The sequence below is a fragment of the Micrasema longulum genome, unplaced genomic scaffold (assembly GCF_059751315.1).
Source record: "Micrasema longulum isolate JH-2025_06_02 unplaced genomic scaffold, ASM5975131v1 h1tg000387l, whole genome shotgun sequence".
NCBI lineage: Eukaryota > Metazoa > Arthropoda > Insecta > Trichoptera > Brachycentridae > Micrasema > Micrasema longulum.
Window position 1 is genome coordinate 21,466 of NW_028277588.1, and position 24,548 is coordinate 46,013.

Below are 24,548 nucleotides of genomic sequence, written 5' to 3' on the forward strand. Positions count from 1 at the left end.
TTTTCCTTTGGGTATCAAAAGTGTTAACGTCTAAATAGTAATTGAAGAAAATGTGATTATGTTATAAATAAATTAGAAGAAAAATCAGTGTTTTATTGAAAATTATTGCTATCATTCTAATGTTTCATAATATTTTCGTCTACCAATTTCAAAATACATAAAATATGTTATCTTTGGACTTCGGAAATGAAGTTTTCAATTTGAGAACTTAGGTTTGGACAACACCGACTACCTAGGTATTGGTTTGGACAATACCTACTAGTCGGTGTTGGTTTGGATCTATTTGATAGGTTTCATTTTAACTGTTTTTTATATATGAAAAATCAGTAGCTACATAAAAAAAGACGGTATGGGGATATTATAGTCTATGGTGTTTTTGTGCAAAATCTTTGACTCTGCATTTAAAGTTGTCATCACAGACAATCACAGACCACAGACTACAGATATCTTGTTGTCATACACAATTACCTGTCAAAATTAATAAAATAGTTGCCAAAACGGATGCGAAAAGTATTAAATAAAAATAATTGTCTGTTTTTATTTTTTGTGATTTAATCGTTATTATTTTTGTGTCTAATAATCATAGTTTATTTGTGAGTTCTATTTTTTCCAACATGTGTGAAATTCGCGTAGGTGTGTAACGAGTATTTCAGCGTCTCATTGTTTCTTCAGTGTTATAGTTTTACCTTTAAGGGGATTTAATATTCCCAAAATGGTGCGTGTCATAACTCAGCAAACCTATGATGATGTTGTGGCAGAAAATATGGAAGACTTCGATATGACGGCGGAAGAAGCGATAGAAGATGCTGTCAAGCAATTCCAAGCGCAGGTAAACATAACCTTAAATAACTCCTTGCTGTGTTTATTTAATGTATATTCGAGTATTACATACATATTATTACATTACATTATACGAAATATTCCCAATCAGCAAAAGTGCTGGTATGGGGGGATATAATATATTATGACACAATAGTAATAAAAAGTCGATAAAATAACATCACAATTATCAACAATTATCCTTTTCTCACTTAAAATTCTTATTTATTTTTTATTTTTTGTCACATTTAATGTTTATATCTTTTTAATTTATGAAAACTAAATTGGTCTTTTTATGTTAAAAAAAAAATTGTTTTTAGTACTTATTTTGTATGACAGTATGTTTTCTAAATAAAATAAATAAATAAAAATAAAATAAAATCACATAACACTCGTCACACGGGCTGTAAGAACTGTTTTTTTCAGGTGTCTTTTTAAGTACGAAAATGTTTTTGAATATTTTCTAAGTCATTAAAAAGTGAATTTCGAATATTAAACCAACCTAAAACAGAAAGTATTTTTTCAAAAGATTTCAGATTTTCGTTGTGCCAAAAGCAACTCTAAAGTCATATTTCTTAAGGTTATTATCCGTGTCCTGGCGGATGAAGAATACAGTTATGTGTGTTAAATATAACCAGAATCCTGGATGAGTATTTTTTTATTAAATGGCTGTTCTCTGGTAAAAATCCTGAAGTCTGCCTCGTGTGTAGTTGTTGACGCATTCGCAAACCTCGCTTGAGGTCCCGGGAGGTCGATGTGAAATAATTGTTCTTAATGATGTTTCTCTACTGAAGTATCTGACTGTCCCTGCACCTGAAGCGCAAGACCGATCACCTTACCTTTCTGTAACAGACTTTTTAAAGGTTTTTAGTAGGTTTAAGGTCTAAGAAATTTAATGACGGATAGTAATATCTTAAATAAATTACATTTCTTCATCACATTTACTTAACTCATTGATTAACCATATTTTGCAAGTGTTTCTTTTTTGTCTGTTTTACAAATGTTTTATTTTTTACAGGGAGTCGATCTCTCCAATATTATAAAAGATTTGATTTTATCAGGAAAACCAGACAACCACATTGTAGCTGTGACCATTAGGAATGTTTCTAATATTTTAACCGCTGATACTTTAGACAAATCACAACTCATAAAAGAATTGGATGTTTTAAAGGTATTACTCGACTCTTTAACTAATTTTGTAATAGGGAAATATCACATACTACGAATACCGATAAAAATATGTGAAATGGATTTAGAAAAATTAATTTTATTTTCAAAATCAATATAGATATTGCGGAAAAATGTTTTCATTAACAATTTTAAAATCATAATTGAAAAAAATACGTCTACAAAACTGCAAAAAGGACTGTTTGACCTTGACAATTATTGTGACATCAAGATTCTTAGCAAAGATCCATTTCAAATTAAACGGTCAAAAGGTGTTCAAAATTTTACCCAATTGTGACTTATTAGGGGCGTGACCAATGATGAACCATTTTTGCGGGAATTAAAAAATATGTCAGCGTGTTTGCCTACCATGCAAGAGGTCTCGGGTTCGATTCCCGACATGGTTGAAATGAAATATTTATTTAAAAGGGTGTTGTCACACTGTAATATTTCATAGTCCCTGGGCTGGTTCCTGAAGCGAAAGACTGATCATCTTACCTTCATATAACAATACTGATCAAGATACGCTGCAATTGGTGTACCAATGCAGTTCCCTATGCACCATTAGGTGCGGAAAGGGAATGATGATAATGATGAATCCTGTAATATACATTGTTTTGCTCTCATTTAAAATATGCTATTTATATCAACTGTGGCGTCTTTTAATTTGTAACTGAGCATTTAGTTTTTATTTTTATATAATATTCTATCACAAGCCATGGGATGTCCCGCAAAATAAAATAAATAATCAAGTCTTAGAAATATCTAAACTTCCTTCCCTCCTCAAAAAAGTTTAAAGTTGTACTACTCTAGTAAAATACCCGTTAGTCTAAATAAATATCCTTTTGATTTTCAAAGTCTGAGTGCGATAAAGACATGGCTCACAAATTGATGGCCAGTAAAGAAGGCGCCTATTCTTCATTGATGAGCTGTCTGCGACAGGAACCGGTTATTCTGATACCCGCCCTCAAGTGCATTTCTTCACTCATGGATGGACAGCCAGACATTCTGAATGATGAAGGAATTCAAATCATGAACAAGTAATGTAGTATAAATATTACATTTTGAACAGTTCTATTAACACATTTGCGGTTATGCCGGCTATTGCCATCAAAATCATATTGAAAAAAAATGATGGATTGCCATCATTTCCTGGCTATAGAGCTGTCAGTTCAAAAGACATTGATAGTGGAAAGAGCTATAGCCTACGTGAAACTGAATTAATTTATGGTAGGGGGAGATATTGTATCCCTACAAAAAACAGTCGGCAACAAAAGTGTCCCAGTATGTTAGTAAAATAAGATTTACTTCAAGCCGCCAACTATGTTCCAATCGAAAGTGAAATATACCAAAAAATAAAAAAATTTATGATATTATGTATCCATATGAGAAGGAAAAGTGTCCGCAGACGTGTAAAATAATTTTATTTCATCGCAGTTTTAACAATATCAGCACAAAATAATTGATGCATTAATTTTTATTAATTTAAGCTAAGCCTAATTTTTGTTTATAGTATTCTAGATGCTCAAACAGACAATGGAGTCATTTTAGCAACTCTTAAATGGATTTCAATTTGCTGCTTGAAACACGAACGCAATAGACAGAAGATATTTGATGCTGCAATATTAAATCATTTGAAAAAGATGCTAGAGACTCATAAAGATGCTAAGGTAAGACTTTTTTTTAAATCTACAGTCATGTACAAAATAAGATAGTTAAAATATATGATAGATACTTAATGCTAGATTAAAAGATGATTTCAAATCTATAATTAACAACATACGTAATATGTCATACAGGAATTAAATGAAAAAAATAAATTTAACTTATATAATATACATATTTATATACCTGTGCATATTCAAAATGAAAGATAGTGTTCACATTTCATTATTTACTACAGCGATAATGCCTGCATGCTGTCGCTGATTTCCTTTTTGAATTAATTATTATTTAAGTCGAATATGTCACTCGTATTGGCCAATAAGGTTATTACATACATTACGAATTATACACGGTTTTTCGGGGCCAGATTGCAAAACTTCAGAGGAGCATTTTATAATCTCAAAATGGAGTAAATCCTTAATTTCTTGTACTAGCAGTCCCTCCATGAACCCGGTCTGGTGCTTATCGCTTTGTTGGACAAATACATTTTTATCTCTTTTTTTTGTACAGAAGGGGTAGGGGTTTGCGGAAGAGATGCTGGTCCGAGAAATTAAAGATTGACTCCATATTGAGGTTACAAAAAAAATATTAAAAAAATAAAAATGAGTTTTTGGAAAAAAAATATTAGGATATTTTTTAAAGCTTACCATGAGGAATGTTCCTCTGAAGTTTCGCGGTCTGGCCCTGAAAAACCTTGTATTTATACATGAATTTTTTTGTTGCATCAGTGTTTTTGTCAGCACACTAAAATGATTTGGCGTGACGGGTATGTTTAAAGAATACATGAAAATTAATTAAAGTAAGTAAATTAGGGCAGTCAGTATTGCCATTTAAAAGCTTGAATAAAAACATCTCACATCTATTATCCAAGGAGTATATCTTAAAATGTCTTCTCGCTTCATTGTTATTATTCAATTGATAATTATTTTTGTACAATAGACATTTTATTAATTTAATTTGGACTTTTTCAACTTTATATTTCTATGGGTGGAGGGAATAATCCCAAAAGTCAAAATGCCTTACTTTTCAGGAGACAGTGTTTTGTGTCTCAAACATCGCGGGAATCAAATCTAACATTAAAAGAATGTCTTTTTTTTCCTCAATACTTATAGGAATTGTATTATTGCTAATAACCACCGGGAATACATAGTAAGGTGATAACTCTTCAATGTAACGTTGTTTAAGGCATAAAGTTAGAAAAGGTTCTTCTTCGAGAAAACTGTTTTGTAGCCGATAACTAGTAAATTTATTTTGTGTAATAAAGTATATTGATAATATTATCCTTAATGACGTTATTTGACTTATGTGTTTTGGAACACGTGTGGATATAGTTGCATACTACAAAATAAGCAAATAAAAAAAAAATATATAAAGTTGACTTGTGTGATTGTTCCCCCCGCCCATAGATTCATAACTTTTATAGTATGGGGACCAGATATACGTTGCATGTTGAACATCCGAAAAACTGTATCTGAAATTAATCAAAATAATAATATAAATACCTAATAATGCTGCATACATCTGTAGTTTCAAATCATAACATTCTAAAAAATTATAAAAGTTGTTTCAAAATATTCACAGAGTACCTATTTATTACAAAATATTCACAGAGTACCTATTTATTACAAAATATTCACAGAGTACCTATTTATCACAGATATTAAAGGAGGTTTGCTGCGTTGTCCGCCACTTGGTGTTAGATGATGATGTTAGAGTTGAATTTGGTAAAGCTCATGAACATGCGAGACTTATAGCCACAGAAACTCTCCATACTCTAACACAAATGCTCTCAGGTAAATAGTCATATTTGATAACAAACACCTGTCAGAACTCGAGTTGTTTTTGGGTTAAATATTGTTTTTTCTTGAGCATGTTTTCATTGATTCTAATTTTAATTCAATCTTTTAACTACTTTCAGTTTGGTTTTTTCCACTTATAATATTATTATTCTGCTTGAAATAATGAAAATAAAACATTTAAGTTTGTAAGTGAAAATTCTTGATGGAAGTTCATTATTATATAAATAAAAGACGAGTGATACTTTAATCCACAAATTTGGAATATCCAGTGACCGGTTTCATCGCTTTCGCGACATCTTCGAGACTGGTTTTTTTATTAAGAAGTCCAATGTATTTATACAAAACAGAGGTAAGGATAGATAATTCAAAGTTATATGAAAGTAAATTAAATAAAGTTATTTTTATCTTAAGGATCATTATCATTTTTTTTTTTTTCCTAGCTAATGAGTTGATATAATGCTATTTTAATGAGTTTAAGTCTTTTATTTTATTTTTAGTTTCCCATCCTTCGTGAGTGTGGTTTTGTTAATAATGATTTCTGAAAACAAAGGGTAAAAAGTTTTGTATAAATACATTGAACTCCTTAATTAAGACAGTTATAAACACTATGTATTTATTAAATTTCTACATGTATTTTTTTATATTATAAAACACACAATAAAATAACAAAAACAACATAAAGTATACTTTTGTGGAGCAAGTGATTCATTATTGGTTTGGACAAATGAGACAATCAATTTTACTTCTACCCACCCCCACTATCCATTTTTTATAATATAGAAACTTCACTGCTCCATTAAAATTAAGTCTAATTTTGTATACTATAAACTGAGATGTTTCTGTACTGTATGTTTCCTGAAAAAAAAAAATCCCAGCTAACCGGCTACCCCTGCGCGCCTCATCCGCAAAGGCGGATGCCCGCAAAGGCCTGAAGGAAGTCATCCCCACTACAAAATTCACCTATAAAACTCGGCGTGCACCAGCCCAGGAATTTATCTCCGCTATCATACCGCTTTCTTATTTGGAACAGTCATGGTACAAGATATTTGTCTTCAAGTCTGGAGTTCATCTCCTCAGCCATCAGACCACTTCCTTATTTGGAACAGTCCCGGTACTGGGAGATGACTCTCAGCACTGCAACCGGCCGCTTCCATGCATACTTTGGAACAGCTTATGCACTTAGCCAGCCTTCCTGAGATTATTCTGGCGGACTTCAAAAAATGAGATGCATAATACTCACTAAGCGATTAATACAGAAATTAAAGATTCATTAGATTATATTTGATTAGTAAATTAATTACATCGTTTTCATCTCTATTTTAATTATTTAGCTTTACTATTGTTTACTATTTAGCATGAATGCTTGACAAATTTACTACTCTGCTCAGTGATAATTTTTATACATTTATTGGTATCATTTTAAGTTGCTTGAATTCCAACCGTCTATGCGCTTTGTAGCTGCAAGACGATTGGTAATCTAGCTTCCACATGTAAATGTTATCAACTATCAAAAGGTAAGAATAAATTATAGTAAAGAAATCTTTTTTGAGAAGGGAATATGGAAGTCTTGGGCTTATTTGACCCGTCATTCATTGGCTGGTTTAAATAGCAACTTTGCACACTGAGTAACATTCACCATTCTGCCTATGTTTAAACAACCACATTTCCGTCGGTTGACTTTTGTTAAATAAAAGAGGTGAAACGTTTGTTGATGTGAACTCTTTTACTTCACAAAAGTCGACAGATGGGAAGAGTCAAGGAAATGCAGATGATACAGTAAGTAAAGTGAATTCTGAACTATTTATTTCGCAAGCCCAGTCCTTATCACCTGCTGAGTCTGATGGCTCATTGAGGACATCCGATGCGGTGACTCCTGGGATGGCGACACCGGCTCAGAAGGAGGAATGGTCGACGGTACCTAAGATACGTCGGGTAGGACATTTTGTGCGGGGAAACATGTGTTCAATGGAGGAAAAGGCGCCATTATCCATGTTTCACTTTTATCCTTTTCATAAAGATACTACTGTAAATAATTTTAAGATATATTTAAATTCGATCAGTAGTTCAGCCGCATTCACGGTCTATAAAATAAATTCGAGGGGATATTACGCGTCATTCAAAGAAGGAATACCTGCAGGTGCTATAGAAGAAGTTTTAAAGCCTTGTCGCTGGCCACATCACTCCTATGTGAAGAAGTGGAAGAGTAGGGTTGTGACTCCGCACCTGTCTCGAGTAGAGTGACTAGGCGGTTTGCTGCCACTCCTGCTTCTTCCTCTTCTACATTATCATTTTTATACCAAAATACCCGCGGACTCAACACCAAATGCACCAGCTTTTACAATGAAGTAGCAGGATGTGATTTTGATGTGATATGTTTGACGGAGACGTGAATCAGTGATGGTGTTTTAAGTTCGGAACTATTTACACCGTATTTTATAATATTTAGAAGATGATGATGATCGTGCCTCATCTAGTAGTGCTCGCAGGCAGGGTGGGGGATGTTTGTTGGCGGAGACACAGAAAAGCTATGGATGTCCAGCGCTTTTCTGAGTTGGAAATAACTAATGAAGATCTGTGGCTTAGGCTATCCTTCAAAGGTACGATCACTTATATTTGTGTAGTGTGTTAAGAGGGTGCAGAAAAAAATTCTGCGTTATCTGTATCTCAGGGAGTAATTACCAGTGACTTTTCCCGACCGACTTCTTACTAGGAAATCTGATGTGTATATTTTTTAATGTGTTGAGAATGAATTGAATACTCTGTAATGTTCTCAATGTAACTAAAAAATAAATATTGAAAATGAAAAAGTGGCTACGTAAACTAGCCAATGACATCTCATAAGCCCTGTAACTGCCTAGACTTCCATATTCCTCCTCAAAATGTTTTCCCTCTCTTTTGCGATAAATTTAGATCTTATCAATAAGAGAGTGAAATCCAGCATACATTTGGACATGCTCAAAAGATTGTTGATTTATAATGAAGAGATTAGGCGGAATTCGGGGATTAGGGGAGCTGTCAGCGTGGAAAAAAGAGCTGTCTGGTGTTCTTCGTTTTATAATGTCTGACAGCATCCTCTGTTGGCCTGTGCGATGTTCAGTTACTAGTTTAATATAAAAAAGTTTGTATTTGCAGATTTTAAATCACAAGAGGCCTTCGTGGGTGATGTTTTGCTAACTATTGCGACGTTAGTCGTACGCCATGAATTCTGTCAGAAAGTAGAAGATGCCGGAGGCTTGAAATTTATCTTAGATGTAATGATTGAGTTCCACAACAAGGAAAAACTGAATCGGCAATGCTTCAAATTGTAAGTCTGTTTATAGATATCACAAAGCTTTTATAATTTATAGAAGAATACAGTTCTGTGGGTGAAATAGAACTGGAGTGTTTTTGACTTGATGGCTGCTCACAGATAAAAATCCTGAAAAAGAAAATTGAGAAGAGAAACAGCCACCTCGTAGTGTAGTGGTTGGCGCGTTTGCTTACCATTCCTTCGAGTTCAATTCCTGACATTAAATATTTGTTTTCAAAGGCAGTCTTACACTGAAGTATTTCATTGTCCTTGGATTCATTATTAAGAGTGTAATGGAATCAGAATCCTGGGCAAGTGTTTTCGGCTCGATTGATGCTCTCAGGTCCTCCTTCAATTCCTCAGATGGTTTGCACAAAACATCTCTATTTTTTCTTTTCAACATTTGTTTTTACAGGTGGTTTTACACTTCAGTATTTCATTGTCCTTGGACTAGCCACCTGAAGCGTAAGACTGATCACCTTACCATCCAGTAACAAATTTGGTACAAATTAATTTGTCAGCATGCGTCGCACTCCGAGTATAAACACAAGTTGGTACATGATTACAACACCAGGTTTACTAGTATGGAAGGGCTAGGCTGTTCCTAGATATTGCAATAAATATGGCAAAAGGACACTGCAATACAGTATACCTAAAATATTTAACATGTTACCAAACAATATTAAACATACTGAGTTAAATACAGGAGTGAGACGTTTGCTCAAATTATGGTTAATAGAAAAAAGTTTATTGTGTTAGTAATAGTTTTTAATTTTTGATAATGTAATAGGTATGTAATGTGTAATATTTTTCAAGTAAAATTATTATTAACGTAGGTTAAGAATGAATAATCGAAGCAATTTATAAGAACTTTGCTGACGAGTTGTATGTATGCAACTCAGCAGGACTTTAATTTAAGACTACTTTGTAAATATTTTTGAAATTTTTTTTTTTTAAATTTAAAAAATGATCGAAGTACGCTGCATTTGATTTAACAATGCAGTGCCCTATGCACCATCGGGTGCAGATAAGTGTATGATGATGATGATGTAGTTTTGGACAATGGACTAACTAGTCACGAACAAATTTATAATAATAAGTCCCTACTTCACTAAAGACATTGAGCGAATGGAAAAAGTCCAAAGTTGTGCCATGAAAATCCTCAAATTACTTTAAAAGGTGCCCTCCCACCGTAGATTAAAAGCACCAGGACTTACATCATTGAAAGAATGACGGAAAAGATCTGATAAAATAGAAACTTTTAAGATACTAATAATTACTATGACTGCCCTGCCCCCTACACGAGATTTATCTATTAAATCCCAATATAATTTTACGGGTCATAACTGGAAGCTCTATTGTCTCCAATTCCAACTCAATCTCAAGAAAAACTTCCTTTTCAGACTGGAATAAATTGCCAAGCCCAGTCTTCCATTCCATTCCGGTCTAATAGTTCAAAAAAGGAAGAAGAACGCACACAGAAAGCAATACACGAGATATCGGCTCACCAGCAAAGGCTGCCTGCCTACAACAAATAATAATAGTATCATAAACAAATCCTTAAAATTTTTAAGCTATATCAATAGAATTACATCCTATTTCAAAAATGTTTGTATTCTTAAAACACTTTTTTGATCTTTCATCACCATTGGCTCTACGCCCAGTAGCGCGCGCTGCCGGCCTCCAGAGGGAAGTTCTCCGACACCGAGAGTTCGCGTACTGGAAATATCAGTTGAAATATGAAATATCAATGCGCGATATTTTAGAAAAAATCAACATTTACGAAACTACCATAATCATGTGGATGCCTTCTGAAACATTCGTCACCATCTCCCTCTATCCTGGCATGTGCCCCTTCCAGTCCCCGGTGCTGATAGCATCCACATCCCGCTGCACTCCATCCAGCCATCGGAGCTTGGGTCTATCGACGCTACGTCTACCTCGGGTCTTTGTGTGAAGTATCTTATTGGGCACACTCTTTAATCATTCTTTCTACTTGCCCTGCCCCCCGCAGCCTCCCTATTTCGATCGATTGAACTATGATGGGCTCATTATAGATATTGTAGACTTCTTCATTGCACCATATTCTCCAAACTCTGTTTTCCTTCTTCTTTGGCTCTATTCTTAAATACATCTTGAATCGGTTCAACATATTTCATACCATGTGTAGAAGTATTTCTTTTAATTTTACGACTTTTTATTATAATATTATTATTATGTTGCAGATTAAAAGCTCTCGCTGGTCACGATGATGTAAAGAGAAATATAGTAAAACAAGGCGCTGCTACTCTCATCTGCACCGCATTAGATACACACAAGGTATGTTTACAAATGGATTTGTAAATTGATCCTTGTTTTATTCTGAATCATGTGCATCAATAAATCTGAACCAATGGCACCTTCACCAAACTATCCACTGTGATATGAGAAAAACAACCATTCTACCATTCTCAGCACTCTAGGTTTGATTCCTTGCAGGGTGGACGTGAATTATTTGTTTTAAATGGCCACGTGGCCAATATTGCAGTGTAGAGCCATCTACACTGCAATATTTCATTATTTCTGAACTGACACTGTAGCGTAACTCTGATGACCTTACCTTTCATGTAACGAAAATAATCAAGATACGCTGCAATTAGAGCACTGATGCAAAGCCTGGCAAATAATGATAAAAAATTATATTAAAATGTCCCTTACATCATATATGATATTAAAAATTACTATGCATGTATTATAGAATTCAGAACCTTTGGCAGCAGCTGGCCTCGGCTGTGTGGCAGCGATAGCATTACGGGAAATAGAAAATAGTAAATCTTTCTTTGACGCTGGAATACCAGAGGTTCTTCTTCAATGTATGAACGTCCACAAGGACTCATTAAGAGTTCAGGTAAACTATGCAGTTATTTATTTGAGCCACATTTGTTTATTGAAATTTATTTTATTTTATTTGGGATTTTTACAGCTATTACATAAACAAAATAAGTAAAAAAATCTTAACAATGCTAAAGCCAATTAAAAAAATCCACTGTAAATATAATGACACATAATATATAAGAAAAGAAGTTTAGTAATTGTATTTGTGTGACGTTTGTATTCATGTGTATGTGAATGTTTGTATGCGTGAATGAATGAGGGAGAGGATACATGTGCGTGTGGGAATGAATGAGGGAGAGGGTGCGTGTGTGTGGGTGCGTAAGTATAAAAAAATTTTTGTTTAAAACTTGCAAATTGTATTAAAAATGGTACAATAAAGAATTGGTAGATAATTTGTAGGACTGCCATCATACTAATTATTTTTATAGGTTATTCCTGGTAAGGAGGATGTAATATATTGGTTTTAAAGATAAAGGTAAATATTTCTTTGTACCTGAACCTGCCTTACAAATTTTTAGCTATTTACAAATGTACAAAGCCTTACAAACCAATTTAATTTATTTATACTAATATTTCGTTTTGTGGAGGAAGCTCGTGGCATTTCTTTCCTACAGAGGATAGGCGGTTGACTTAATAATATAATGTATTTCCGTGATTACAGAAAAATGCTTGCTGGGCGATACGGAACATGGTGGCCCGGTGTCCCGATCAGAGGGCTAAGTTTTTGGAACTCGGTGCCGAGGAATTGGTCAATGATGCCTTGAAAAGGTTTGGAAAGGAAAGCGGTCACGATATCAAGTCCGCCCTCCGAGACCTCGGCTGCAGTGTTAAACTGGATGAGCAGTGGACCGGGAAGGGAGGCAAGATCTATACTTCCGCGACTCGAGAACAGGAAGTCTAGTCTAGAATAATAATGGATCAGAAATCATTGAGCAGAATAATTAGGATATATAAAATAAAATTTTAAGTTTTCACCACTTTCAACTTACGATTTTTCATAAGTTTTGTGAAAAATTCTAAAAAAAAAATATTAAAATTAAAAAAACACATTTTATTTATTATAATTAAAATGCAGTTCCACCAAGAAATATCGCCATTCAGTCTATTTTTGAGGTTAGTTCACTAAATGCAGCTTGGATAACAATTTTCAAAATCTCATGTAACGTTTTAAACAATTAAGCAACCCACCTTTCAACATAGCTTTATGCACCCCGATATTTTTTATTGGGTATTTAAAACTGAATAGTTTATCAATTTCAAGACTCCGTGGTTCAAATAATTCATATCTCACGAGTCTAGAACAGTACAATATTTTTGTAAAAGTAAAGACTAACTATTGGCGGAAAAGAATTCTCATGTTAATTTTATCATTCCTTAATTTAAATTTATATTTAGCAAACTAATAATTATTTTAATTAATTTTTTTCACATTCAGTAAATAATATAAAATGTATTATAACTGGCATTAAGAAAGATAAACGAAATATTTATATTTAATAAAATAATACAATTATTTAGTTAACACTAAGTACTCGTATGTACATATTTCTTATTGTCACAAAATTAGGTCGTCACATTAACTGCTTTGCAACACATTAATAACTTGTACTGCCTTTTGTATTTTTTTAATAAAGCTTTAAATATAAGACTAATGTTTAATTAGTAGGTATCATACTCTCAAAATCTTGTCAAATTTTAAATTAATATACAGTTGAACTTGGTTATAATGATCACGGAAATTGCGAGATTTCGGATATAATAAGGAAACATTTTAGTTTGTGGATTTCTCTATACATTTATTCACTTTTATAACAAGCTTCTTCTCAGACACACCAAACAAAAATATTGTCAACAGCTGAGCAAAAACTCAAGTAATAAAATCCAAATGAGGGACTAACTTATTACCGATGACGATGGGCGTTGGGATCAGTTGACATTTATGATGCTATGTAAGTGTCTAAGTACCTAATCAGTGTTTTCGCCGACAACATTGACAAAGTATCACATATATGGTTGAAATTGCGTTTAAAAAAATCCAAGCTTTGTGAACTTAGTAAGCACAGGCTCGGCATCTCATTACAATTTACAACTTCTTTTGTATTATGAACGACATCATTGTTTCGGGGGTTTTTACAATGTTTTTTTAAAATGTTCTGTGGTCAATGCATAATGAACATTACAAGTGAGTGATGTCAGATAAGTTAGAATGTAACTCTTGAATTGTAAACATGACTACTAACAAGCGGATGTGCTTTAATTTGCGAAAAAGTGGCAATTATTTGTAAAATATAACGTGGCGCAAAATATTTAGAAGTGTGCAAAAAGTATTCTCTATCCTTATCACATCATTGTCAACATTGTGAAAAAATACGAGTGTTTATTTATCTGAAAACGAAATTTAATTTGAGAATGGAGCACTTCGCGAGCCGGGTGTGACCTGCGGGCCGCCGATTGCTAATCGCTGGTATATGCATTATGTTGTACAAGCATAACGTTCATTTTTCAATTGAATTAGAATTCAAACATTGTTCAAAAAGAAAATGACAAAACGAATAAAACAATTTTTCAGATGTATTAAAAATATATTTTGTACATTGGGTTTAAAATTACAAATTATGACACTGAAATAATAATAATAATAAATATATCAAATAATACTTTCACAAAATAAGAATATATTTCTACAAGAACATAATGTACGATAAATACAGTTTTTATATAGATAAATTGTATAGTAACAAATAGTTATGGAATGGTGTTTAATGTTATTTCACCATAAAATATAACAATTGGTAAAAAATAAAAAGTGTAAAATATTTTTTAAAACAATTTCTCATATACATAACCTAAAATATAATAAAATAAATACACAACACTACATACATAAAACAAATTATCAACGAAGACAAAACTATTTCTGTTACATTGAAAATAATTTTTAAAGAAATAAACAAACAGATATCTCAACAAAGACAAAGAATTTAACTATACTACATTGAATAAATTATTAAACATTGATTTACAAGTAATGGCAAATAAATGTTTGCCACGGGAGGCCACAATGGAGTCCTAGTCCTGATGCTTATTGTATGGTAGTGAAGTTTGGAATTGGAAAAAACAAGGATGAAAGTAGGCTGAATGCTGTTGAAATGCAATCTCTTATGCGAATGTGTGGTAAAACTATGTACATGGGTGCATAAATATCGAGATCCGTGCATTATTTAAGGCCGAGGTAAGCATTATTGACAAATTAAGAAAGAAGTACTGAGTTGGTTTGGACATTTATTGCAACAGAGAGGTGAATTGTAGATTTATTAATTCTTTTAACAATTGCAGTCAGCATTAATTTACGGGTTGTTTAATCCATTACGTAATGCAGACAGTAAATATCAGGTAGAATAACATTACGAATGACGAATGAATGAATATAAAGCAAATAGCTGCTAAACTGCCGATATGTGCAGAACAATTTGCCCATATCTGCATCTGCCCTGCCCCATTCAGCCAATCCGAAATCCATAAATTACTCTAATTAGATGACAAAATTTATACACTGGATGGGTAAGAGAACATAGCGGAATTCTAGGTAGCGAAAGAGCGGATGAAAAAGCTCGGAAAGCGACGCCTAAAAAGGCACCTACCAATTTTGCCGAGTTTCCTCTTAGTTTTGCTAAAAGAAAAATTAGAAGGATTCTGTGATTCTGGAACTAACGTTATTTGTATGAAACCACAGGGACGGGTAGCCAAAATGTCATTTTTTTCTATTTTCGATGCCTCTGGTTTCAGGAAAAAGCAGCGAATGAGCTTCGAACTCACAAATTCTCACGAGTCATGGCGGGTTTATGAGCTACATGCGCAGCTTCAAACTTTCCGAAATCAACAGCTGTCCATGTGACGATGAACCCCTCGAAATGCCGCCTCCGCCTCCGTGGTGTAGTGGTTCAAACGCTTGATTCACGCACGGATGGTTCCAGGTTCGATTTCCAGTGAGAACACAAAAATTAAGTGTGATTTAACTCAAGCCTGGGTGTTCTGTGATGTAATTCACTGTTATTTGGTCTCCTGACCTGTTGTGGTGCAAAAAAAATATGTTCCTCGCTTGTTGATGCATTGCCCCCTTCTCAACGTCGACATAACCCGGGGACGCAATGCAGAAGCGTTGATGAGGATCTAAGGCACATCCATTCTGTATTAAGTCACAATAACTTATCGCAAGAGGTAGTATCTTTCACGGTTAGAATAGAACAGGTAATAAGGACAATAAATGATAACAGGACACAAAATGCCGGGATCTCTTTAAGAGAAATGGAAGACCTACTGATGTCTATCAACAGTCCGGCTTCTCTTGAATAAGTTTTCTACGGTTTCCTCTTCATTAAGCAAATGCGGAGAATTTCCTTTAAAAGTCCACAGGCAAAATTCATATCATTTCCCAGCACTACTCAAATATATACAGGTGTTTTTTAAACCCTGTCACATCCGAAACCACGATGATCAGTATGGACAAGAAGACATATTGGCATATTTAAAAATATATTTAGAACAAAAAAATTTTTGAAAAATAAAATATTTAAAAAAAACAAATGGTTGTTTACTTCTGCAGGGGAGAAGTGAGGGGAGCGCGACCATGCTGTTGCCTGCATATCAGACTCCCCCCCTCGTTTCTCCCCTGCAGAAGTAAGCAACCATTTGCTTTTTTTGATATTTTATTTTTTTGAATTTTATCGGGCCCAAAAAATTATTTTAATGTGCCAATAAGTCTTCTTGCTCATACTGATCATCGTGGTTTCGGATATGACAGGGTTTAATGAACACCCTGTATAGGCGGAAAACAAAATCCACTCATGAAATATAAACGTTGTACATTATAAAAAAAAGGACAATAATACTGCAACTACCGTATAAAGAGTATAAAAAAATAATTAAACCATACTCGGCAAGAGAATTGCCCTATTAATGGGTAAAATTTACTACAAAATATGATGTTAGATAATAAATAATATCTTTTCAATCACTATCAATATACGAAATGTTGGCATTTTCCGAAGCTCTCTTGAGAAATTCTTGAAATTTCCATTTGTTATATTTGACAATTCTTGCTCCGTTTTGTATTGTGTGGACTTTTACTTGTTCCGTGTATTCCAAATTCACTAAAAGCTAAAGGAACAATATATAAATATCACACAATGTAAATAACAATCATGTAAAAATTATGTTTCTTTTTACTTACTTTAGGAGTGAGGAGGAAATATTGCGAGTTGTCGGTTGTAGAAGTTATATTAACCAATAACTGGAACATTTTTCTCTCGTTGATCGGATCCATCCCTTGATTTACCTCATCCACACACCTAAAGGAAATAAATACAGGCCATTACCTTATAATATTCATTGGTTAACTTTAAACTGGATGAATATTGAAATGAACAAACAAGGTCATTGGCAAACCTCCGTAGCTCTGTTTTAAAGTCTGCTGTAAAGTTTATCTTTAAATTCTGGGCTCTCTGATAAGAATCAAAAGAGGCATTCAAAGCCTTCAAAGTAATGGATTCGGTTTGCCATTTTGTGGCTTATTTGATTGGATACTTTTTTTTTAATAGGTGACTGTGACCCAGAAGTGGGCCACAGTGGTCCAACCTTAAGGTTACGGCAGATTAGACTACAGAATACAGCGAATTATGCTATTAAAATTAAATAAAAGGTAACTGTTTGTTATTATTTGTACTTTATGTAAATTCTACCAGACTTTGAAGATAAAAAAAACACAGTTTCCATTTCGAGTTTATTTGGGGAAACGGTTGCAATAATGGACTTCCTTTTCGTCTTGATGCTTCTCCCCTCTTTTTTTGAATCTGCCTTTGGTAACCACGAAACTGGAAACTTTTTATTTGTATAGAAAAATGATCCACTGAAATGATTCACTGTAACTCGATGACAGTTTTTGTAAATATAAAAATAAAAAAATTTGCAAGGCCTCTCCCAACAAACTAAAACAGTGTATTCAAATAATAAACATTGATCAATGAAGGAAAAAATCGAACCTTTCAAATTTTAAACCAGTATTAGAAAAAAAAATACATGTAAAAAAAGTTTTGTCGTGAAGGCGATCAGTGTGGCAGAAGGGGGTATAAAAAAGTGTACAAACAACAAAAACTAAACAAAAGTGCAATAAGTTGTCGGTTTGTACTATGATTGGTCTTGTAAATAATTTATTCCGCCATGAAAAATATCTTCCTTAAAACAGGTTTCACCTAGCTCATCATCATACCCCTGTCTGCTTCTAGTGGTGCATAGGGCACTACATTAGAACACCAAATGCAGCGTATCCCGATCGTCTATTATAAGAAGGTGATCAGTCTTACGCTTCAGGGACAGTAAAATATTGCAGTATGAAACCACCCTCAAAACAAATATTTCACATTGACCCTGCCAGGAATCGAACCCGGGCCCATTTCCTTTTCAAGGGTTTTTACCTGAAAGTAGTCATCAAGTCAAAAACACTCATCCAGGGTTAATAATTTTATAAAAAATGTGTTGAAATAGAAAAAAAATGTGGTAGATTGTAAACTTTTTTCTTATAGCAAAACAACATTAATAATTGTCCTACAAATTGTATGTAATTTTGTGTTTTTAGTACAATTTTTTTGTCTCTCATTGAGCTCTTTAACACACAATTTTATATTATTTTGAAATACATAATTTCTGTCAGGTGCACTATAAAAACATCTGAGCGGAGGATGAATGCTCTCATATCTCTGTGGCTTGGATCTTTACCAAATTTGTAAGAGGGCCAATGTTGTAATTTGTAATATTACAGGAGCGTAATTATTCAGCCATTTTGTCGCATTATAATGAATTCTTTGACTTTTTTTCTGACTAATATTACAAAAACGCAACTGTCCATGATCACTGTTTTTGAGAAGACAATTCAATTCCTCGTCAAACCGGCTCTCAGACCTTGGCCCTTGGGCCGACCACTATCTTGATTTTCAACAAATATTTATTCACAATACAGTGGCCATTCATCAGTCTGATAATATTGGAGATAATTCTTTTCAACAATTTGTAGGCATGATACAGCGGAGAGGGTCGGATGGAATTTTGTATATTTTTGTATTGAATTCCCTTGTTTGAATTTAAGGTTTACCAAAACTGATTCCAACCAACAAAACTGTCTGACTGATCTTTTTGATCTGACTAAGTTGATCACAATTTTGAATGTAGAAATTCGAGGGACTTCCATTGCGCAAGGCCTTCCTCGCAATTTCATCAGACATTTAATTTCCTGAAATTCCAGTGTGACGGAACCCAAGCAATCATTATCTCCCTCCCGCATACAATTTGGTTGTCAGAGAATCTGGACGTGTTTCCAGAAATCAATTGAATGGAATTAAGGGACTCCGAAAATAGTTAATTACATATACTTTTTTATTGACATTGACCCTCTACAAAATGTTGGTAAGAAAAATATAAAATCTGACATGAGCCAATTTAGATCTGAACCACAGATCTATTGTCAAATCTCCTCCTTCAAATGAAGGTTCTTAAAGTATCTGGCTACTGGGTCAGGGCGAGCGCTCTCACATCCTCAGACAGTGAAATGATCCCCCGAATATGCGGCTTCTTGCGGTGATGTAAAGTATCACATTGACTTCATACTGGGAATACTCGGCTAAAATAGTTTGGAGAAAAGAAGAAATGCATACTTGCTTATGTATTTTTTCCTATTAATCTGTGGTATTACGATCAACATAGGTGTAATGGAGAGTATTTTTCTTTATGTTCCTAACGACTACCTTAGACATAGGCAGCTTAAGCTGTTTTATCTTCTTGCTTGCAGAACCAACCTGCCGATGGTAATGCCAGTAGGAAGAGCAATGTCTTTACTCAACCGTATCTCTTCGGATATCGACATCTTTTATATTAGTGAAAAAAAGTTCAGAGAGGATAGCATCCTTTTTCTATAATTGCTGGGTATTTTTATTTTACCATCTTTGTATTTTTAAATTTTAGCATTCATTTTTTCGTATTATGTATGCATTGAAATATTTTTGTAATGTACATAAACGTTTATAAAATAAATTTAAAAATTGAATTGAAATAAAACGTAAAAAAATGTTTCATTGTCTGCACGGCAGGAGGTATGTCTAGAAATTTCAGAAAGGTTCATTCTAGCAAGGTGTTTATTTAATCTGCAGTGCCCTAACAGCGTCAGTGACCGCCCTAGTGTGAACTGTTTCTTCTGTTGAATCATTTTAGAGAAAAATTATTTTAAGGGAGTATAACACAAGGCAAAGATTTTGGCCGTTACCTGAATGGGACTTTAGAGAGTTGCTGAAGAGCCATAAGGTAAAGGGCAGTAGAGAGAGCTCTCTCTCCCCCACTTTGTGTGTGGGAACTCAGGACTTGAAGCTGCTCCTCAGAACGGAACCTCACCAGGATGCTGATGCCGTAGTAATCATATTCTTCCTGGAAAAGAAATATAACTTTCAAAATTTGCTTCCTTATAATTCTAATCATATAGACAAAACCAGAGGTAGAAAAAATATATAAGGTGTTAAATCAAATTAAGAATTCAATAAAATTTAATAAACAATCCCATATTATTATGGAAGGAAAGAAACGAGGGCAGTCTGGGTATGGGACAGAAAAGAGCATCATGGCTCAGGAATTTAAGACAGTGGCTCGGTGTGCCGGATGCAGCAGCGCTGATAAGACTGGCCCAGGATCATGATGATGTTTTTTTACAATAAACGTAAGTGATAAAACAGAGTATTCAAAAATAAAGCATAATTACATGGCAATGAAATACATATTAATAGTAAACAAAAAAATCCCACAAAGGCATGGCCTGTTCGTGGGTATACAAGAAAATGTTAATGAATTTTTGCTTCTATAATAAATAATGGACTTTTATATTATTTTTGTGTAACATAAAAAAGAAAAAATAAAATATTCTGTAAAAGATAATATGGTATTTGTTTATAGTAATTAAAAAAGTAAATAATAAATATTAAAAAAAGCACAAAAATATTCCTTATTATTAAAGGGCAACAAAATAAATCATAGAAAAAAAAGAGTTCATATCTTAAGTTTGAATCCAGGATAGTGCATGTTTTTTAAAAGAAGGAAAATTATGAAAGTTTGTAATCAATGAAATATTATCAGTAAAAAAGAATAAAAAATTTTTTAACGTTAACAATCAACATACGTTTTTGATGGCTTCCAATCAGTTTCTTTCCTTAAATTCCATATAATTTCGACCTATTTATTTCTTTTCACTGGATGTTGCAGAATGCAAAAATAATATTGACACATTTATAATATTTTTAAAACCGTATTCCTACACCCCTGTTCTAAAAAAGAGCTTCATTTTTGTGACACCGGGCGTAGTTTGACATTTAAGATAAATAATTATTTGTTGGCCTCATGGTGTAATGGTCAGTGCGTTTGCCTACCATGCAAGAGGTCTCGGGTTCGATTCCCGATATGGTTGATATGAAATATTTATTTAAAGGTGTGTTTTCACACTGGAACATTTCATAGTCCCTGGACTGGTACCTGAAGCGTAAGACTGATCATCTTACCTTCATGTAACAAAAATGATTAAGATACGCTGCAGTTGGTGTACCAATGCAGTGCCCTATGCACCATTAGGTGCGGAAAGAGAAGGGATGATAAATTATTTTATTTCAATATTAATTATTTAAAGCTATGTCAATCACTTATAAACAAATGAAAAGTTACACCATTATTTTTACAATGTTTATCCAAACAATTTTTACACGCTTATGTGACACGAGCAGACATTTTGGTTTCGATTCTAAACCTCGAGCTCACGTCACACCCGGCTGGCAGTCAAAGAACAACTAAATACGCGTAGAGCATCACCGAGCATTTGAGCATCAGTTAAGTGTCATAATTTTTGAAGGCTCGATAGGTCGATGCTATTAACAAATATAAAAAACCGCTGAACTTCCCTATTGATATAATTATTTTCCTAATAAACTTACTTCTCCATTGGGTTTGGAAATCTGCACCTCTCCAGCACACCCAAGTTGGGCGAACATTTCGGCAAATTTTGAGTTTATTTTTGAAATCTGTTTTTCTAAAGATGGAAGCCATTTGTCCCTGAAACAACGATATACATATTTACACATGCATATTTATCCCGCAACATAAAATATTTTCATAACCAGTGCATGAAAGGGTTGCCTATTAAAATGCACAGCATGTTGGTTTTATAGTTTTGTGCAACAACTATGGCGAAGGCGTATAATGTGTTTTGGATGTCGGATTAATTGGTGCCCTGACGAAGAGATGGGTACGTCTTGAAACCGGTAGACATAGAAAAGTCGGAAGTAGTTATGTACAAATATTTAATAACATTAACATATTTATACCTTCCATATTTTCTCTTTGCAAAAGAAAACATCACATGAGATATTGAAATTGTATTTTTTCTCTCAATCATTTTTTATATTAAAAAATCAATATTTGCATTCTTATAATTTACACAAACATTTCAATAGTAATGTATTTCCCATAATGGAAATAAAGTTAATACATATATGCATCTGACACTCTGGAATTTGCTTATGAAAAAGCGAAGTAGCTGTATCCAGGAAAATGTATATCATCCCTTTCAAAATCCATCACTTTTGATTTATCAACAACATTTTCTGCATACATTGTAGACTTCTGTTTCTTATATATATAATAACAATTATAGTACGGAGACTAACCGAGACTAATAGCTGTGCTCTAAAGCACGGCTATCGGCAGCAAACAGATGTTATTATGGCTTGTTTAAACATCTGTGATCCAAATTGCTCACTAGAAAAACTAAGACCATTATTTACAAAACTCTCCTCAGACCGGTCATTGCATGTGGTGCCGAATGCTGGGTTATGACCAAAAGAGATGAAAGTATTTGAAAGAAAAATATTAAGGAAGATATTTGGTGCCGTCAACCAAAACGGAGTGCGGAGGAGACGGTTTAACCATGAATTAGAGGCACTGATGGCGAACCCAACATTGCACAATTCATAAAAATAAGAAGATTGTTGGGCCATGTGCACAGGCTGAATGATAATCGTACCACAAAAAATAATACTTTTATCGCTTCGGAAGCTAGACGAAGCATAGGCAGACCAAAATTAAGATAGCTGGATAGTGTGAAAAGTGACATTAGAGCAATTGGTCCGATGAACTGGAGAAGAGCCGCAGGGTGCAGGGAGGAATGGAGACAGATTCTGGAGGAGGCCAGGGCCCACAACGGGCTGTAGGCTGTAGCGCCACTGATGATGACGATGATGATGTATACTTGAGATGAAAATAATCGACTAAATTTACTTATTACTTAAAATTTATTTATTTTAGTAATCGAATGAAGAAAATAATCGAATTAATCATTGAATGAATCATTTATTTCCGGTATACCATAGACAATAGACACAGAAATTTATTCAAAGACGAACTCCGTTTTTCGGGAGAAAGTAAGTTCCTTTATAAGAAAAAGAGCCTTCTACCAAAATGTGATAAAACAAGTAAAATAGATTTACAAATTAAAATTAAAAACAACACAAATAGAAAGGAATAACAATATGAACACAAGCAAAAAACGATACCTACATTGTATGAAAACTTCAAGTTAGTTACATTCTAGAATATTTTCAAATGTTTTGAATTTTTATTTTACTTAAACTAATAATATTATATGAAAAACAGAAGTCGCGATCTAATACGGATTTTATTTCTAGAAAGCCGGGACGTGAATACGAAAAAAGTCGTGTGTTTATTGTAAGCAACCCTAATAAAAAAGTAATACAAAAAATTTTTTTTTTTTAAAACAAATTAATACTGATTTTCAAACTAACAAATGGGAAAATGGAGACATGGTTTGAAAATTAAAAAATACCACCCATAGAGAAACAAATTATAAACCTACATAGGAGGTGATTTTCACAAAAATGGCGCTATACAAATTATCCAAACATTACGTAGGTCAGTTTGTTTTTTTTTTAACTATGGCAATAATTGTAATGTAAACCATGATCCTTACTTTATGGTATTTAGAAATTTTACATGGGTATAATTATAGTCTAAGGTTATCATTACTTGACATAACCTAATATTTATCTGCCAAAGAAAGGATGAAAATTAAAATATTTTTGTTTCATATTTATTGTTTAGGTCATGCATGTAAAACTACAATCAGCTGTTATTGTGTTGATATTTCAGATCGGATGGATTTGATATAAATTTTATTATTATAAGTACACAAATAGGCTAGCAGCAGACCTATAAACAAACGTCACTTTATTTTATTGTTATTTTTATTGTTAAATGATGCACTTTATATATTAATATACATTTTTATTTTACCTGTGCTGACATAACTACAAAAAAACAAAAGCATTTTATTTCAACTATCACGTCCGCCAGATCCCAGCGCCCATTACGTCACAACGAATTAGTTGGCGATGAACGTAGTCGGCGTAAAGCTCGCCCATTGGTCTATTTGTAGTCGAGTGAATTCATTCGACTACATTACTGCATTCGAGCTTTCAGTCGACTACAATTACCCATCGAATGTAGTCGACTACTTTCATTCGACTACTTTCATCGGTAATGTATACGTTGAACAACTAGGGTGACATTACACATCCAACCCCATTTGACTTCTTTAGGAATGTCAAACCACGACGTGAATGACCCATTTACCCTCACATCTGCTGTGCTGTCCTTATACAGTGACGCGATAGTATTGGATTATTAAATAGTTTATTGATATTAATTTAGTAAATAATTTAATATTAGTACCTGAGTTCTGTCATTTTAAGTTCAAACTTCTTGCATTGCTCATTTAAAGACTGGATTTGACTTTTAAGCTTCTTTATAGCCGCTTCTCTCACTTCAAACTCATTGATCAACTG

At 33.6% G+C, this 24,548-nt stretch overlaps 2 protein-coding genes across 2 annotated transcripts in view; one reads left to right on the forward strand and one right to left on the reverse strand.

Moving 5' to 3' along the window:
* Positions 1-412: 412 nt before the first annotated feature.
* LOC148281984 (armadillo repeat-containing protein 6 homolog) lies at positions 413-12,574 on the forward strand. The gene is made up of 9 exons (XM_088225795.1): positions 413-829; positions 1,838-1,990; positions 2,845-3,026; positions 3,500-3,656; positions 5,309-5,444; positions 8,583-8,754; positions 10,965-11,058; positions 11,477-11,626; positions 12,275-12,574. Exons 1-9 carry the CDS (start codon positions 713-715, stop codon positions 12,512-12,514), a joined length of 1,401 nt encoding a protein of 466 aa, XP_088081921.1. The 5' UTR covers positions 413-712; the 3' UTR covers positions 12,515-12,574.
* Positions 12,575-13,043: 469 nt separating this feature from the next.
* The window catches only part of LOC148281985 (structural maintenance of chromosomes protein 5-like), a 30,504-nt gene continuing 18,999 nt past the window's right edge, over positions 13,044-24,548 (reverse strand). The window contains exons 14-18 of the mRNA XM_088225797.1: positions 24,436-24,545; positions 21,624-21,741; positions 19,922-20,079; positions 16,844-16,961; positions 13,044-16,770 (exon numbers count right to left, since the gene is read on the reverse strand). Of these exons, the coding sequence (XP_088081923.1) occupies positions 16,621-16,770; positions 16,844-16,961; positions 19,922-20,079; positions 21,624-21,741; positions 24,436-24,545 (654 nt within the window). The 3' untranslated portion in view covers positions 13,044-16,620. The remainder of the gene's footprint in view (positions 16,771-16,843; positions 16,962-19,921; positions 20,080-21,623; positions 21,742-24,435; positions 24,546-24,548) is intronic.